This window comes from Globicephala melas, chromosome 3 (assembly GCF_963455315.2).
Source record: "Globicephala melas chromosome 3, mGloMel1.2, whole genome shotgun sequence".
In the NCBI taxonomy this organism is placed as follows: Eukaryota; Metazoa; Chordata; class Mammalia; order Artiodactyla; family Delphinidae; genus Globicephala; species Globicephala melas.
In genome coordinates, this window is record NC_083316.1 from 113691064 (window position 1) to 113708174 (window position 17111).

General features: G+C 37.8%; 1 protein-coding gene across 4 annotated transcripts in view; it reads right to left on the reverse strand.

The window, feature by feature from the left end:
• Positions 1-6498: 6498 nt before the first annotated feature.
• Positions 6499-17111, reverse strand: part of SPOCK1 (SPARC (osteonectin), cwcv and kazal like domains proteoglycan 1) — a 558971-nt gene continuing 548358 nt past the window's right edge. For 3 of the 4 annotated variants that reach the window (XM_060296241.1, XM_060296243.1, XM_060296244.1), the window contains 2 exons: positions 10442-10579; positions 6499-9985 (listed from right to left, as the gene is read on the reverse strand). In XM_060296241.1, coding sequence (XP_060152224.1) covers positions 9795-9985; positions 10442-10579 — 329 coding nt within the window. In that variant the 3' untranslated portion in view covers positions 6499-9794. The remainder of the gene's footprint in view (positions 9986-10441; positions 10580-17111) is intronic. The other variant, XM_060296242.1, reaches the window with a different exon arrangement.

Here is a 17111-nt window from a genome sequence, read left to right on the forward strand (position 1 = left end):
TCCCTCTTAGCACTGCTGTTGTTGCACCCTGTAAGTTTTGGTATGTTGTGTTTTCATTTGCATTTGTTTCAAGATACTTTATAACTTCCTTTGTGATTTCTTCTTTGACCCATTGGTCATTTAGGAGTGTGCTGTTTAATTTCCACCCATTTGTAAATTTTTTGGCTTTTCTTTTATTATTGACTTCCAGTTTCATTCCACTGTGATCAGAAAAGATACTGTATGATTTTAATCTTTTTTAATTTATACATTGTAAAATATTAAAACAATGAGACAAGTTTTTGGCCTAACACATGGTCTATCCTGGAGAATGTCCAGGTCCACATGTAAGAAAAGTGTATTTTGCTGTTGTTAGACAGAGTGCTCTGTATATGTCTCTTAGGTCCTATTGGTTTATACTGTTAAGTCCTTTCTCTCCTTATTGATTTTCTGTATAATTCTATCAATTATTTTTATTTTTTGCAGTAAGTGGGCCTCTCACTGTTGTGGCCTCTCCCATTGCGGATCAAAGGTTCCAGACGCACAGGCTCAGTGGCCATGTATCACGAGCCCAGCCGCTCTGTGGCATGTGGGATCTTCCCAGACCGGGGCACGAACCCCCATCCCCTGCATCGGCAGGCAGACTCTCAACCACTGCGCCACCAGGAATCCCTCTATCAATTATTGAAAGTAAGCTATTGAAGTCTCTACTTATTATTGTAGGGCTATCTATTTCTCTTTTCAAGTCCATCAACATTTTTGTCACATATTTTGTAGGTGTAATTTTTGTTGCATATATGTCTTTAATTGTTACATCTCTTTGGTGAATTGACCCTTTTATCCTTATATAATGCTATTCTTTGTCTCTTGTAAGAGTTTTTTACTTAAAGTCAATTTTGTCTAATACCTGTTTAGCCACCCTTTCTCTTTTGAATACTGTTTTCATGAAATACCGTTCCCATCCTTTCAATTTCAACTTATATTTGCCCTTTTGTCTAATGTGAGTCTCTTGTAGACAACATATAGATGATGTTTTGGTTTTGCTTTTTAAATCCATTCTGCTAATCTACACATTTTGGCTGAGAAATTTAATCCATTTACACTTAGTTAATTATTGATAGAGAAAGTCTTACCTTTGACATTTTGTTGTTTTCTGCATGTATTACAGCTTTTTTTTTTTAATGTCCCTTTTTTCTTCTGCTATTGCCTTCTTTGGGTTTAGTTTCTTGTTTTGTCATTTCCTCTTTTGAATATTCTACAAATATTTTATTTGTGGTTACCATGGGGATTACATATAACATCCTAAAATTATAAAAATTATTTTAAATCGGTAACAACTGAAATTCACTTGCATACAAAACTCTACCCTTTTATAGCTTCTTACCTCTCCTTTATCTATTCTTGTCCCAAATTACATCCTTTTATATTGTGTACCCATTAACATAGATTTATAATGATTTTTATGCATTTGTCTTTTAAATACTGTTGAAAATAAAAATGTTAAAAGCCAAAATTACGACAATACTTTTAAAAAATATTTGACCATTTATTTAGCTTTACCAGAGAATTTTATACCTTCATATGGTTTTGAGTTACCATCTAGCTTCCTTTCATTTTAACCTGAAGGACTCCATTTAACATTTCTTATAGGACAGGTCTAGTGGTAATGAATTCCTTCAGCTTTTGTTTATCTGACAGTGTCTTAATTTTTTTTGAAAGATATTTTTACTAGTTATAGAATTCTTTGTTGCTATGTTTCTTTCTTTTTTCTTGTTACTTTAAATAATTTCATTCCACTGTCTTCTGGCCTCCAAGGTTTCTTGGTGGTAAATTGGCTGGTAATCTTACTGAGGATCCCTTGTATGTGATGAATCACTTTTCTCTTATTGCTTTCAAGATTCTCTCTCTTTCAGTAGTTTGATTATGATGTGTCTTGGTGTGTATCTTTTTGGATTTACCCCACTTCCAGTCTATTGCGCTGCTTGGATGTGCAAATTCATGTCTTTCCTCAAATTTGGCACATTTTCAGCCATTATTTTTTCAAATAATCTCTCTACCCCTTCCTCTCTTATCCTTTTGGGATTTTTAAAATGTATATACTGGTCTACTTCATGGCATTTCATAAGTTCCTTAAGCTCTGTTCACTTTTCTTCATTTTTTTTTTCTGCTTCTCAGACTTGATGATGTCATATGTCCTAATTTGATTTTTTTCACCAATTTTTTTTCTTATGCCTGCTCAAATCTGCTGTCAAACCGGTGCATTGAAATTGTTTATTCAGTTCTACTTTTCAGCTCAAGAATTTCTATTTGTTTTTATATATATAATTTCTATCTTTGTTTATATTCTTATTTTGTTCATGTATCATTTTCCTTGTTTCCATTAGTCTTTTGTTCATGTTTTCTTTTAGCATTTTCAGCATATTTATGACAGTTGTTTTAAGTTCCATTGCCTTTGCTTCTTCAGGGATTATTTCTGCCACCCTATTTTCTTCCTTTGAATGGGCCATGTTTTCCTGATAGTTTGTGTACCTTGTGAAAAATAGGGCATTTGAAAAAAACATCCACCCTTCTCAGACTTTGCATACCAGTTCTGTACCAGGGAAGTCCTTCACTAATTAACTGGTCATATCTGAGGCTTGAGATCAGTCCAAGGTGAAGATGTAAGGTTTTCTCATGTGTCTTAGCTGAGCATGCATTTTGCCTGGGCCTGTGGGCAGCACTTTTTGATTCTCCTATGTACACAGTTGCTTTTAAATGTCCCAAAGAATTTACTTCACTTTACCCATACTCTGCTGTCTCAGGTATCTGCAGGTCTCTAGTACCTTGCAGCTTTCATGAGCAGTGCTACCTGTTTCTCCCTGCCTGATCTTTGAGTTAGGCATCACAAAGTCCTGTCCTTTAGGAAGCCCCAAGATAGGTTAGAATATTGCAGAAAAGGTCTTTTTTGTTCCCTCTGGTTCATGGGATAGAATTAGGAACTCTGCTGCCACCTCCTCCAGATCAAGACCATTATGAACTGGGGAAGCAGTGGTTCAGGGCAAGTAAAACACCATGGAATTTACTACCATTTTGAATGTGGCTTTTTATTGCTTGGGTGTTCACTTGGTTGTTGTAGACTTTAACCACTTATTAGCGTTCTTATAAGGTTATCTTAGCCAGTTTTGGGTTATTTTTCATGTCTCTCTGGGGGAATGATGGCTTAGAGCTTCGTAGTCTATCATTTTGCTTTATCTCTGGCTTTTGAAAGGTTCATATTTGATGAGAAAATTGGACATGGCAGTTACCAAGCACTGGTTTGGAGTTACAGGGTTCTAGAGAAAAGGGTAGGAGTGCTTGGTAATTCTCAGAGTAATTGAAAAGGGTTCCTAGAGGAATAATAATTGAGCTGGTACTCCTTGGCTGTTTTGATAAAGGAACTATCAGGAACACAGGCAGAAGCTTGAGAAGGGTGGAGGTGCTTGGGAAAAAGATTAGAATTTGAGATGTGAGGAATGCAAGGAGACAAAGAGGTGGAAAGGGATCAATTACAAAGGAGTGTATTTGCCAAGCCAAGTAATTTAGATTTGGTCATGACAGTGATGAGAAACCTTGAAAATTTAGTAGGGCAGTGACATGATCAGATTTGCCTTTGAGAATAAATTACTTTGGCAGAAGCAGCATGTAAGATGCATTGGAGCTGGGCAAGAATAAAGCAGGGTCACTGGTTAAAAAATTCCCAAGACAATTGAGAGAGAGGATGGTGGTCAGAACCATGACAGCAGTGGTGAGACAGGGAGGAAGAGATATTTAGAAAGAAGAATTGAAAGAATTTGGTGACTTATTACAGTTTGGGAGTTGGGGAGAGAGGGGTAGATGGTGGTGCTATTCCTGAAGTCAAGGAGTGTATGAGGAGAAGTCTTGAAGAGGAAGCTAATGAATTATTTTGAAATCATACAAGACATGGTGTATTGCTTTCATGATAAAAAGCAAAAGTGAAACATAGAGATGAGGCTGATCAGACCAAGTCCCAGTCCTTTCCTCAGAGGTCACCACTGCTACCAGCTTGGTGTGTGTCCTTTCAGACCTTGTTTTGTGTATTTCCATATTTACTCAGAGAAAGTGGATTGTATAACCTTTTATATCTCTAACTTACATATTTCATACTCTGTATCACTTGATTTGTTTCTTCATACAATTGACGTTTTAGAAGCTTTGATAAGTCAGTGCATATGAAATTACTTCATTGTTTTTGACTGCTGCATAGTATTCCAGAGCATAGAGTTGCCCATTGTGCCCACTGATGGATACTTAGTTTTGTAACAAATTTCCTGTTCTAACAAATGATGGTACAATGGCTATACATACATTTTACATATATCTTTGTAAATTAGTGTGATTTTTTTCCTCTAGGAGTAATTACTGAGAAGTGAAATTATTCAGTCCTAGGGTATTTACTCTTACTTATATAGTTATTACCAAACTGCCCTCCAATGGCTGATTGGACTGTACAGTGTGTAAGAGTGTTCCTTATACTACACTCTCAACAACACTTGACATGATCATGATTTTTTTCTGCGTGAAACTGAGGGATCATTGCTTAATTTGTGTTTCTCTGATCATGAGTGAGGTTAGGCATGGTTTCTTTGCCATCTGTGTGTCTTCCATGGCTCGCTTGTTTTTATCTTTCCCCGTTAGTCTGTTGAATTCTATTTTTCTTATGGATTTGTAGGAGTTAAAAAATTTTATATCCTAATCCTTCATCTGTTTTATGTCCTCATTATCTTCTTTAGTCTCTCGTTTATCTTTTAAATTTGTTCATGACATGCTATTAATTTTGATGGAGGAAAATTTATTAATCTATTCCTTTATGGCTCACATTTGCTAGGAATTGTTTTTAAAGAAGCCTTGCTGACTCCTATTTTCATAGGCATATTCACTCTATATTTCATTCTATCATTTTGATGTTTTAAGGTTTAAAATTGAGGTGGTAATGGGAAATTTGAGTAGAATTATCTAAATGTCAGGTGACTTTTTCAGAATGGAATCGAAACCTGCACTTGAAACACAGACCGGGGCTTCTTCAAGTGGAGGAGTTGGTTGAAATCACTGATGTAGATAAGCTTGTCTAGAGAAAGCATGTAAAATTAAAGAGGAATGGGCCAGGGACACAGATCTGAGGAACACCTGTATGAACAGAACTGGGTGAACAAACGGAAATACAGGAGACCTAAAAGGAATAGCCAGAGAGGTAGGATGAAAATCAGGGAATGATGGATATGAGAAATCAAGAAAGGTGAGCTTTAAACAAGGCTGCAGTAGCTATTGGTGTCAACTATGATATCCATCAACCCATACTGTAACAGTTATTTGTCTTTTTCAAGGAGATAACTTTACAGAGCAGGACCCCCTAGGTCTTATTCACTTTTCTTGATATATTCCTAGCACTGAATATGGTGCCTGCCCATAGTGGCATTCATCCATCCATCATATATTAATCTATATATCTACAAATCTTCTAACTAACCTTAAAGTCTTGTTGAATGAATAAATTTTGAAATCTTCCTCTTTCCTTGAATCAGTTTGTCAAAGCAAATCTGAAAACTGATCCAGAATTTTGAGAGGTGCTGGTACCTTTTTACTCACGCTGTATAACTAAGATTCCTTTGGTCCTGGCCTTTAACGGACAGAGGTGGCTTCCATGAAGACACAACTTGAGGAGACATGTGGGGTTTGACTATAAATCTGATGACTTAAGAGGAATTTTGGGAGTGTCCACAAATGCCAGCTGCTCTTTAAGGTACCCTGTACCTACCCTGGAGGCTTCATATTGGCCACTGTTCTTCTGACCTTAGTTATTTTGTGGATTTATGAAGCACCTTTCCTTGAACTGTCAATCCGTAAATTGTCTGTAAGATGCAGTCCATTGGGTAAAGAATTAGAATTATTCATAAGATAGTTTCTACCTCGGTTGGTGGTGAAATTACTCACTCAGGGTATAATTAAGTCATAGATACCCTGGCTTTAATGTGGATAAAGGTGGAAAGGAAATAATTCCTGTTGCAATTTGGGTGTTTTCTGATGTTTGACAAGCATCTGGTGTGTTCAGTCATAAACTGAGGACATCTCAGAGTCCCTGTAAAGGAGGTTTTTTTGTTTTTTGTTTTTCCCAAGAGAATTGGAGAATGACTGACTGGGGAGGGAAGGAAGAAGAAGAATTGAAAAAGCTTAAGGTTGCAAACAGGATGACAACAGTGAAACCCGATGGATAAGGACTAAGTAAGAAAGTTGTGGCTTGAGAGAGGAGAACGCGGCAGAAAGAGGGGTCGGGTGAGAAGGTTCTAGGCTGCGGGGGCACAGGGCATGGATGTGCCAGGGTGTGCTGAGAGGGGTCAGGACAGGCTGGAGCACCAGCAGGTTGGCCTCACAGAGGGCCCTGTGTTGGTGATCCCCTTGACCTGCCCATACTCTTCTCCAGAGGTCATGTGTGGACATGGCCTGGCGAGTGCATGTGCAAGCTAACAAAAGACAAACACTCAGATGTTGCAGACAAATTAAAATTTATTGAGACAGACAGAAATGCACCTACTCAGGACTACAGTTAAGCATTTACTATTAACCAAAGAGTCGTGTTCACATTCCAGATAAGTCTATGTGGGAAAGCATTCAGAATTTACTAGGTTGTTCTACTTCGCTAGTTCATCTACAATAGGGACAACAAACTGACACTCAGGATTTGGAGGGCTCTCATTACAATACTACACATTGAACAGAGACAGACATCAGTGACTTTGAGAAAAAGGTATAAAAAGACCAAAACCACCCACTGTAGAAAGGGCTCTTGGATGTTACTGTACAGTGTGGTCAAGGTAAAAACTAAACAAAACTGTAGATGGCATCCCGTGAAGAGGAGAGGGGCAGACCTGGACAGACACGCTGTCATTCACTGCTGGGCATGGGAAAATGGGCATAAAGGAGGAGGACCTGATATAATATCTCGAATTCAGTGTGAAGGTATTCCCATGCCTAGAATGTTCACGGAAACAAAAAGAGAGTAATATGTTAGACAACTAACCATTGTGGAAGAAAATTCTGGGGCTTAACTAAGATGCCAAGGAAATGGCATCAAATAAAAGAACCATTTATGGAATAAGAATATAACTATTTACTGAGGAGTTTCCAAAAATGAGCCAGTGAAGTTTCAACTCCATATCTGTCTCCAACAAGGGAATGACTATCACAGTACTATTTTTTTTAATCAAGATTTTTATGTATACTCCATCACTAGCCAAAGGGCTCCTGCCAAGAAAGAGGAAAGCAAAAATTCTTCTTCTAAGGATGAGGTAACTAAAATATCAAATCTTTACTACTTATGCAAAGTACCTTTAAAAAAATCTAATGCTGTCTTGCCAAAGCGAGGCATGAAAAGTGGCGTTAATGTTGCTCCATTGATTTGGGGTTCCAGTCTTAGGAGGGCTTTTTATTTAATATTTTAATGAATCAAAATACCTTCTCGGAATGTCTCTGAAAATGAGCATCTCATTACCTTCCTGGGAATTGACTAGGGAGCGCTCTTCTCCATCATTAAGTTAATGCTAAGGATCTTTAAGTGTCATCTTAATTTGACACTTGTCATAAGATAATTAGGCAAATTAAAATCAGTGTGGCTCACTCTGTTCCTAGAAGTTTCTCTAAGTGAAATCGATTTGTCGATTTTAATTTGTTCTCTTGTGCACTTTTCCAAGCTCAGAGGAGATAGTAACGATGGTTTTCTTTGATGGTCTAAACTGAGATTTTAAAAATATGTCTCGATTCTTTTATACATTCGATTGTAATTTAACTGCAATTAAGCACCTGTTTTCTAAATTATCATCTCAGAGTTTTGTTCAAGTGAGAAAAAAACAAAAACAAAAACTGAAACAGAGGTGAAGGAGTTGAGATCCCAGTACAGAGCTTGCCTGTGGTCACCCGATACCTAGGGTCCTGGCTGTACTCACTCTATCAGGCCAAATGAGTTTGCCATATCAAGTAAGTTCATGTCCCATCTTAGCCAAGTCCAGGGATAATGCCACTGGGTCTGGCCAATGCAGGGATTGGAAAATACTCGTTTGAGGTGGGCTGGTAAAGTATAAACAAATGGTCAGTTTGGAGCAGGGGCTGGTCAGCTGCCGCTGTAATCATGGTTTGGCAGAGTATATTTTTCGCCTGAGTTTACGTGGTCTCCTTGTGGACTAGCTGGAGTGCGGGAAGGGAAGAAAAACATATGTGGGCAAGAGATCCTTGCTGGCTGGCTGATGAGGGCGTCCATGTGGGTGGAAACCGGGTGGGGCAGGAGCTTAAGGCCCTGTACTGAGCTAAATGGGGCCACTTTGAAGACTACTCTTTGGTACTTGTACGGGGGCCAGCTTGATAGGGGGAGAAATCCTAAAGACTATAGAGATGAGGACCCTACCAAATCTGGAGATAGACTCTAATCATGAGTTAACTTAGGGAAAAGGAACGCAATGGTAAAGGGCTTTCTTCATTAGTACCTTGACACTTGTGTCGGGGAGGGGATGAGGGCACGACTAGCTCTTAAAATCTAGCCCTAGCTTCCCACGTGCTGTCGTGGAGTTCTTTCTAGGCCTGCATCTGAGATTCTTTGCAAATGATGAGCGATCAAAAATCTGTAGAGTTTTTATAGCCTCATCATGACGTGTGGCTAGAGAGCGGCAACACTGAAACATGGAGTTAAGAATGCGGAATTTTCTTCTGCTAAGGAACAGCGAGGGACTGTCTTCTCAGAGAGCAGAGGGTATGTGTGCATGCCTTAGAAAAAGCCCTTGAGTAGGTAGGAAGGGAGGGGCCTGCCGCAGACAGGACTGCTGCAAGCCCCAGGGGCGCTGGAGCTGAAATGAGAGAGATGGCTTGTGGAGCTGCCCGCGTGGGAGTCGCATGGCTTCTGCGAGGAAAGCAATTTAGGCAGACAGAGGCTTCTCCAAATCAAAGAGGCTTCCAATAACTCTGCTGCCGCAGACGGAAGCAGCCTCCTCGGTCTGCAGGCTACAAGTGCCAACTGTTAGTGCAAAAAAGGACTTTGATACATATTTCCTATTCCAGAAATGATGATCCAGGTCTGGACAAGCTGACAAATGTGTAATTGTTTTTCAAATGAGTTTTTAATAGATACCCAAACCCTTTTTTTCGAGAGGTGTGTATAGTCTCTTCTGTACATACTTCCATGTTTATGTACGTACAGAGAGAAGCATCCAGACACCTTTTCTAATAAAGGAGATCAGTTCCCCAGAGGGACTCTTGACTGAATTAAGGCTGTTGTTTGTAGGAAGCCAGATCGAGTAATGTGAAAAACTGATTTGTAATAATAGACACCAGGGGTGGTGGGGGGCAGTGGGAACAAGGTACAGTGCAGTGTGTTTTCCACAACATCTACAGGACACAAGAAAAGCACTTAGACACGGTAAGGCCGGGAACCATGCTGTACTAACCACCAGTGTCGGTGATCGCAAAGGGTCTTTGACGTTTGAGGGTAGGGGCTCCCTGCACTGTCAGAATCCCACATAAATCACATGCTTGTTGCAAAAAACTCACGGGAGGGAAGGAGGCTCTAATTCAGCCAGCCTTCCCCTGTCTAAAAAACAAAACACAACACCCTTTTTCCCACACGCCGTATGCAAAATCAGAACGCTCCGGGAACAAGGAGTTGTCTTCCGAACCTTAGGTTGGGTAGAGAGGGCAACAATGGAGAAGAGGCCATGTGCCGTGGAGTCTTAGATACAAATGCAGGAACAGGAAGTGACTTGCAGTGTTGTGCGAACCTCGTGTCCTCCTCCTCGTGGGAACTACCATATGTACCCGACCTCGTCCTCTTTCTCGTCGCCCTCGTCCTCATCATCCTCCGTCGCTGCCCGGGCGTGCACCCGCAGCTTCCCCACTTTGTCCTTTGGTCCCAGCTCCCATTCATCCTCTAGGTCATCCAGCAGGACCACAGAGCCGCCACTGCCAAAATCTCCTGAAGTTTCCTGCTCCTCTTCTGAAACATTAAGAAGGAAGAAAAGATCTGAGGTTAGGTTCTGCTTATGCCTCACGACTTCCTTAACTGTAGGGCAAAATCATGCAATTTACCTTCTGAACATGAGAGCATCCCTGTCTACCTGGCATGGACCATAAGCTTTATTCTGATATGAGCCCCAGAATTCTTGAGATGTTTCTACCTTGTTGGGAGGTCTATCTGAGTCACTCTTTGCCTGCAACCGTTTCTGACTGTCAAAAACTGTTGTCCAGTTCATTGGCCATAGTGAGCTCCTGGCACTCGGAAAACTAGCTATGCATTATCTCATGTGATTTCAGGGTTACTTTATCTCCACTGTAAACTCACTCACTGTAGACCATAACGACCTCTACAAATTCTTCTGCCCAGATCCTCATACAGTGAGTACCTCTAAGTCACCAGAGGTCATTGGGGGCTGATGCAGCAGGCCTTACTCACCACAGCTCACAGCACCCTGTTTCCTGGAGCCAGCTAGCTCGTTCCCGTATTTATCCACACACCAGCACTGCCCTGTGCTGCCGTGGCACTGTGTGGCTTTGTAATAGCCCTCCTCATTACACCGAGGTATGAATGCTCCTGGGAGAATGAAAGGTCCAACTTGAATCAGAGAAGTGCACAGATATTCAGAGTTAATGCCCTCAAAAACAGACACGAGGGCTCACACATCAGACAGGGTATTTACTGCAAAGCCAGCAAGAAAGAATGGCATGCTTGGTTATTACCTAATCAAAATTACAGGGCCCTAGGACTTGCTCAAGGTTAGATAGGATTCCTTCTTGGATGAGTTCTCTTTTTCCCTGTGGTTCTACTCGTATTAATAACTATTTCAGAAGTTTTTCCAGTTTTATTGAAATGTAATTGACATATAATCGACACACAGCACTGGATAAGTTTAAGGTATATAGCACAATGATTTGACTTATATATTGTGAAATGATTACCACAGTAAATTTAGTTTACATCCATCATCTCATATAGCAAATAAATTTTTTTTTTCCTTGGGAGAAGAACTCTCAGGATTTACTCTTAGCAACTTTCATATCTACCATACAGCAGTGTTAACTATAGATATCACGTTGTATGTTATATCCCAGTAGTTATTTATCTTATAACTGGAAGTTTGTACCTTTGGACCACCTTCATCCAATTTTCCCGCTGCCCATACTCTGCCTGTGTTTACCACCAGTCTCAAAGTTTGTTTTTAGATTACACATACAAGTGATCATACAGTATTTTCTTTCTCTGTCTGACTTACTTCACTTAGGATAATGCCCTCAAAGTCCATCCATGTCATCACAATTGGCAGGATTTCCTTCTTTCTTCTGGCTGAACGATGTTCTGTTCATATATATATATATATATGTGTGTGTGTGTGTGTGTATACATACATATACATATATATATATATATAAACATATATGAACCTCTTTAGCCATTCATCCGTTGATGAACACTTAGGTTGTTTCCACATCTTGGCTAATGTAAATGATGCTGCCATGAATATGGGTGTGCAGATATCTCTTTGACATAGTATATTCATTTCCTTCAGATATATTCCCAGAAGCAGAATTTCTGGATCATATGGTAGTTCTATCTTTAAATTTTCAAGGAACCTCCATACTGTTTTCCATAGGGCTGCACCAATTTATAATCCCAGCAACAGTGCACAAGGGTTCTCCTTTTTCCACATCCTTGCCAACATTTGTTATCCCTTGTCTTTTTCATGATAGCCGTTCTAACAGGTAGGACCTGATATCTTACTGTGGTTTTGATTTGCACTTCCCTGATGATTAGTGAGGCTGAGCACCTTTTCATGTACCTGTTGACCATCTGAATATCTTCTTTGGAAAAAATGTCTATTCAGTTCCTTTGTCCATTTGTCAAATTGAATTATTTGTGGAATTCTTTGTTTGTTTTGTTTTTGCTATTGAGTTGTATGAGTTCTTTACATATATTGATATTAACCCCTATCTGATATATGGTTTGCAAATATTTCTTCTCATTCCATAGGTTGTCTTTTCGTTTTTTTGATTGTTTTGCTGCACAGAAGCTTTTAAGTTTGATGTAGTCCCACATATTTTTGATCTTGTTGCTTGTGTTTTAGGTGTCATATGCAAAAACTCACTGCCAAGGCCCATGTCAAGAGCTTTTTTCCTTTGTGTTTTTCTAGCAGTTTTATTGTTTCCAGTCTTACATTTAGGTCTTTGATCAATTTCAAGTTAATTTTTGTGAGTGGTGTAAGGTAGGGGTCTAGTTTCATTCTTTTACATGTGAATATCCAATTTTCCCAGCACCATTTATTGAAGAGACTGTCTTTTGAATATATTAGTTGATTGTATATGTATGGGTTTATTTCTGGGCTCTCCATTATGTTCTGTTACTCTATGTGTCTATTTTTATGCCAGTACAACCTTGTTTGTTGACTATAGCTTTATAATACAGCTGGAAATCAGAAAGTGTTCTTCTTTGTTCTTTCTTAGAGTTGCTTTGGCTATTTGGGGGTTTTGTGGTTTCATATAAATTTTAGGATTGTGTTTCTATTTCTGTAAAAATGCTACTGGGATCTTTATAGAAATTGCCTTGAATCTATACATGACTTTGGGTAGTATAGACATTTCAACAATATTAATTCTTCTAATCCATGAATATGGGATTCCTTTCATCAATGTCTTAACAGTTTTCAGCATAGAGATCTTTCACCTCCTTGGTTAAATTGTATCATCTGCAAACAAAGAAAATTTTACATCTTCCTTTCCTTTAATGTGCTGCTAGAGAATTTTTGCATCTATATTCATCTGGGATATTGGCTTGTAGTTTTCTTTTCTTGTAGTGTTTTTTTCTGGCTTTAGTATCAAGGTAATGCTGGCTTCATAAAATGAGTTTGGGAGTGTTCCCTCCTCTGAAGTTTTTTGGGAAGAGTTGGAGAAGGATTGGTGTTAATTCTTCTTTAAATATTTGGTCAAATTCACCAGTGAAGCTATCTGCTCTTGGTCTTTGCTTTCTTGGGAGATTTTTGATTATTGATTCAATCTCCTCACTCGTAACTGGTCTGTTCAGATTTTCTATTCCTTCCTGATTCAATAACATTAATACTTGAGAGAATCATAGGATTTTTTATCCTTTATATGCTTTTAATGAGTGGCACAGTTTTTTAAAATATATCTTTGCTTTCCTGGAATAAATACTACTTGGTCATGATATATTGGATTCAATTTCCTGATCCTTTTGCCTCTATGTTACTAAGTGATAGAGGCATATAGTTTTGTTTCTTCAATTTCTGTATCCAAGCAACTCATTTGTAAAGTGATTCAGGTATTTTTCTTTTTCTGTACTCCAGATGTTTTGCATAAAATGAGAATGATCTCTTCCATGGATTCACCCATAAAAATATTTTGGGCCTGGTGCCTATTTTAGGAGGTGACAGTAGGATTTTGATTTTGATTTAAAATTAATGTTTTTGTTTTTTTTTTTTAATCCTGTTGGGTCTTCTTTTTCTTCATGACCCATACTCATAGTATCCTTTTCAACTAGGTTTTCGTAATTGCTCTAAGTTGGTTTATAGCAATGGTTTCCAAAGTGTGGGCCCAGGACCAGCAGCTGCATCATCAGTGGCAAACAAACTGCTTGGAAAAGCAAGTTCTTGAGCCCACCTCAAACCTACTGACTTAAAGACTTTGAGAGCGGGGCCCAGCAAACTATGCTTTAATAAACTCTCCAGGTGTTTCTGTAGTTCTCAAACTGTGAAGTTTGAGAACTACAGATTTATACTATTCATCTATATCTGAGGTTACAGCCCATTTTTAAATTCATGAGACTATTTGAGGCTTTCCCATTGTCAAAGTTTTGTCTATTTGATTTCTTTTTGCTTTAGTCTTAACTGTGTTGTCCTTATAGCTTTTGGATTTGAAATTTTAGTTTTGTTTTTTTTTTTCCAGAAATGCATTTGAAGCTATGAATGTTCCTCTAAGTTTCATTTTAGTTGCTTCTCTGTTTTTGGCACATAGTGCTTTCATTTTCATTCAGGTCTAAATGTTTTGTAGTTTTACTTTATTTCATCTTTGACTAATTATTTAAAAAACAAAACTCAGACATATAAGGTTGTGTAACCTCACTTTTTACTTCTGTTTGTATTGTGTTGTAGAGAATATCATCTATGATACTTTTTTGAGGTGTTTAGTTTTAGTTTTCTTTTGTGTAGTCCATGACAAATGTCATGTGTGTTTGAACAGACTGTCTATTCTATGCCTATGTACATATACAGGAATACATATATAAAAATGCTAATGACTAGGAATACATATATAAAATAGGAATACATATATAAAAATGCTAATGAATTATGTTGTTCATTTCTTCTTTTGTATACTTGAACTGTAAGTTTTCAAGAAGAGGTATATTAGAGTCTCTGATTAGGCTATAGATATGACAACTCCTCCTTGCAGTTCTGTTACTTTGTGTGTGTGTGTGTTCTTTTTTTAAAATTTTTATTTTATATTGGACTATGGTTGATTTACAATGTTGTGTAAGTTTCAGGTGTACAGCAGAGTGATTCAGTTATTCATATACATGTATCTATTCTTTTTCAAATTCTCTTCCCATTTATGTTATTACAGAATATTGAGCCGTGTTCCCTGTGCTACACAGCAGACCCTTGTTGGTTATCTATTTTAAATGTAGTAGTGTGTACATGTCCATCCCAAACTCCCAGTTTATCCCTCCCCACCTTCACCTTTCCCCTTTGGTAATCATAAGTTTTTCTATGTCTGTGAGTCTGCTTCTGTTTTGTAAATAAGTTCGTTTGTATCATTTTTTTCGGTTCTGCATATAAGTGATATATGGAAACAATGGAATATTACTCAGCCATTGAAAAGCAACATGGATGGACCTGGAGATTGTCATACTAAGTGAAGTCAGACAGAGAAAGACAAGTATCATATGATATTGCTTTATATTGCAGAATCCAAAAAAAAAACCTATACAAATGAACTTATTTAGAAAGCAAACAGACTCACAGAATTAGAGAATGAACTTATGGTTACCAGGGGGAGTGGGGGAGGGATAGACTGGGAGTTTGGGATTGACATGATCATATGGTTTTTATTCTTCACTTTGTTAGCATGGTGTATCACACTGAATGATTTGTGGATATTGAAAAATCCTTGTGTCCCTGGGATAAACTCCACTTTACCATGGCATATGATCCTTTTAATGTATTGCTGGATTCTGTTTGCTAGTATTTTGTTGAGGATTTTTGCATCTATACTCATCAGTGATATTGGCCTGTAATTTTCCTTTTTGTGGTATTTTTGTCTGGTTTTGGTATCTGGGTGACAGTAGCCTCATAGAATGAGTTTGGGAGTGTTCCTTCCTCTGCAATTTTTTAGAAGAGTTTGAGAAGGATGGGTGTTAGCTCTTCTCTAAATGTTTGATAGAATTCACCTGTGAAGCCATCCGGTCCTGGACTTTTGTTTGTTGGGAATTTTTTAATCACACTTTCAATTTCAGTGCTTGTGATTGGTCTGTTCATATTTTCTATTTCTTCCTGGTTCAGTCTTAGAAGGTTCCATTCTTTTTAAGATTTTGTCCATTTCTTCTAGGTTGTCCATTTTAGTGGCATATAATTGCTTGTAGTAGTCTCTTAGGATCCTTTGTATTTCTGTGGTGTCAGTTGTAACTTTTCCACTTCTAATTTTATTGATTTGCATCCTCTCCACTTTTTTCCTGATGAGTCAAAGGGTTTATCCATTTTGTTTATCTTCTCAAAGAACCAGCTTTTAGTTTTATTGATCTTTGCTATTGTTTTCTTTGTTTCTATTTCATTTATTTCTGCTCTGATCTTTATGATTTCTTTCCTTACTACTAACTTTGGGTTTTGTTTGTTCTTCTTTCTCTAGTTGCTTCAGGCGTAAGGTTAGGTTGTTTATTTGGGAGTTTTCTTGCTTCCTGCGGTAAGATTGTATTGCTATAAACTTCCCTCTTAGAACTGCTTTTGCATCATCCTGTTTTCATTGTCATTTGTCTCTAGGTATTTTTTGATTTCTTCAGTGATCCACTGGTTGTTTAGACTCCACATGTTTGTGCTGTTTTCCAGTGTTTATCTTATAGTTGATGTCTAATCTCACAGCACTGTGGTCAGAAAAGATGCTTGATATTGACTGCAATTTTCTTAACTTTACTAAGGCTTGCTTTGTGCCCCAAGATGTGATCAATCCTGGAGAATGTTCCATGTGCACTTGAAAAGACTGTGTATTCTGCTGCTTTTGGATGGAATGCTGTATAAATAGCATTTAAGGCCTGTGTTTCCTTATTGATTTTCTATCTAGATGATCTGTCCATTGATGAAAGTGGGGTGAAGTCCCCCACTATTATTGTGTCACTGTCAATTTCTCCTTTTATGTCTGTTAGTATTTGCCTTATATATTGAGTGCTCCTATGCTGGTTACATCTATAGTTACAATTGTTATAATGTTACATTTTGTTTTAAAGTTATGGGTATACCAATTGATGACATAACAACACAGTAAATGTAACATTTCAGCAAGATAATAATACCTCTTTCTCTTATAATAATACCTCTTTCTCTTAAGAATTGAAAACAAAGTATTTGCTCTTGTCAGATTTTCTCAGTCTCTGTCTCATAATAAATGAGTTTAGCCCAGTCACATTTATGGTGATTACAGATATGCGTGTTTTTATATCTACCACTGTATTTTGTGTTTGCTGTCTTCCCCCTTTCCTGCTTTCTGTTGAAATGATCAAGTTTTCTTTATTCTATGGTTGTCTTCCATAGGTTTAAAAACTATATATTCTTTTTCCAATATTTTTCTGTTACCTTACAATATGCACTGAGAATCATATTTTTCTTAATAAAATCTTAAGTTAATCTATATTTATTTTCTTTTATTCCTGAATAAACCAGACACATTTTTATCACATTTTTCTCACCCCCAACAGTCTGAAATTTTAATTCTACCTTGATATCAAAACATTTTTATAGTTCATATTTGTTTAGATTTAGCAGCATGCCTTATTTCTTTTCCACATTGTATCTCAATAATTCCTTCTGGTATTGTTTGTCTTCTGCATATTAAAACCTTTAGTAAGTCTA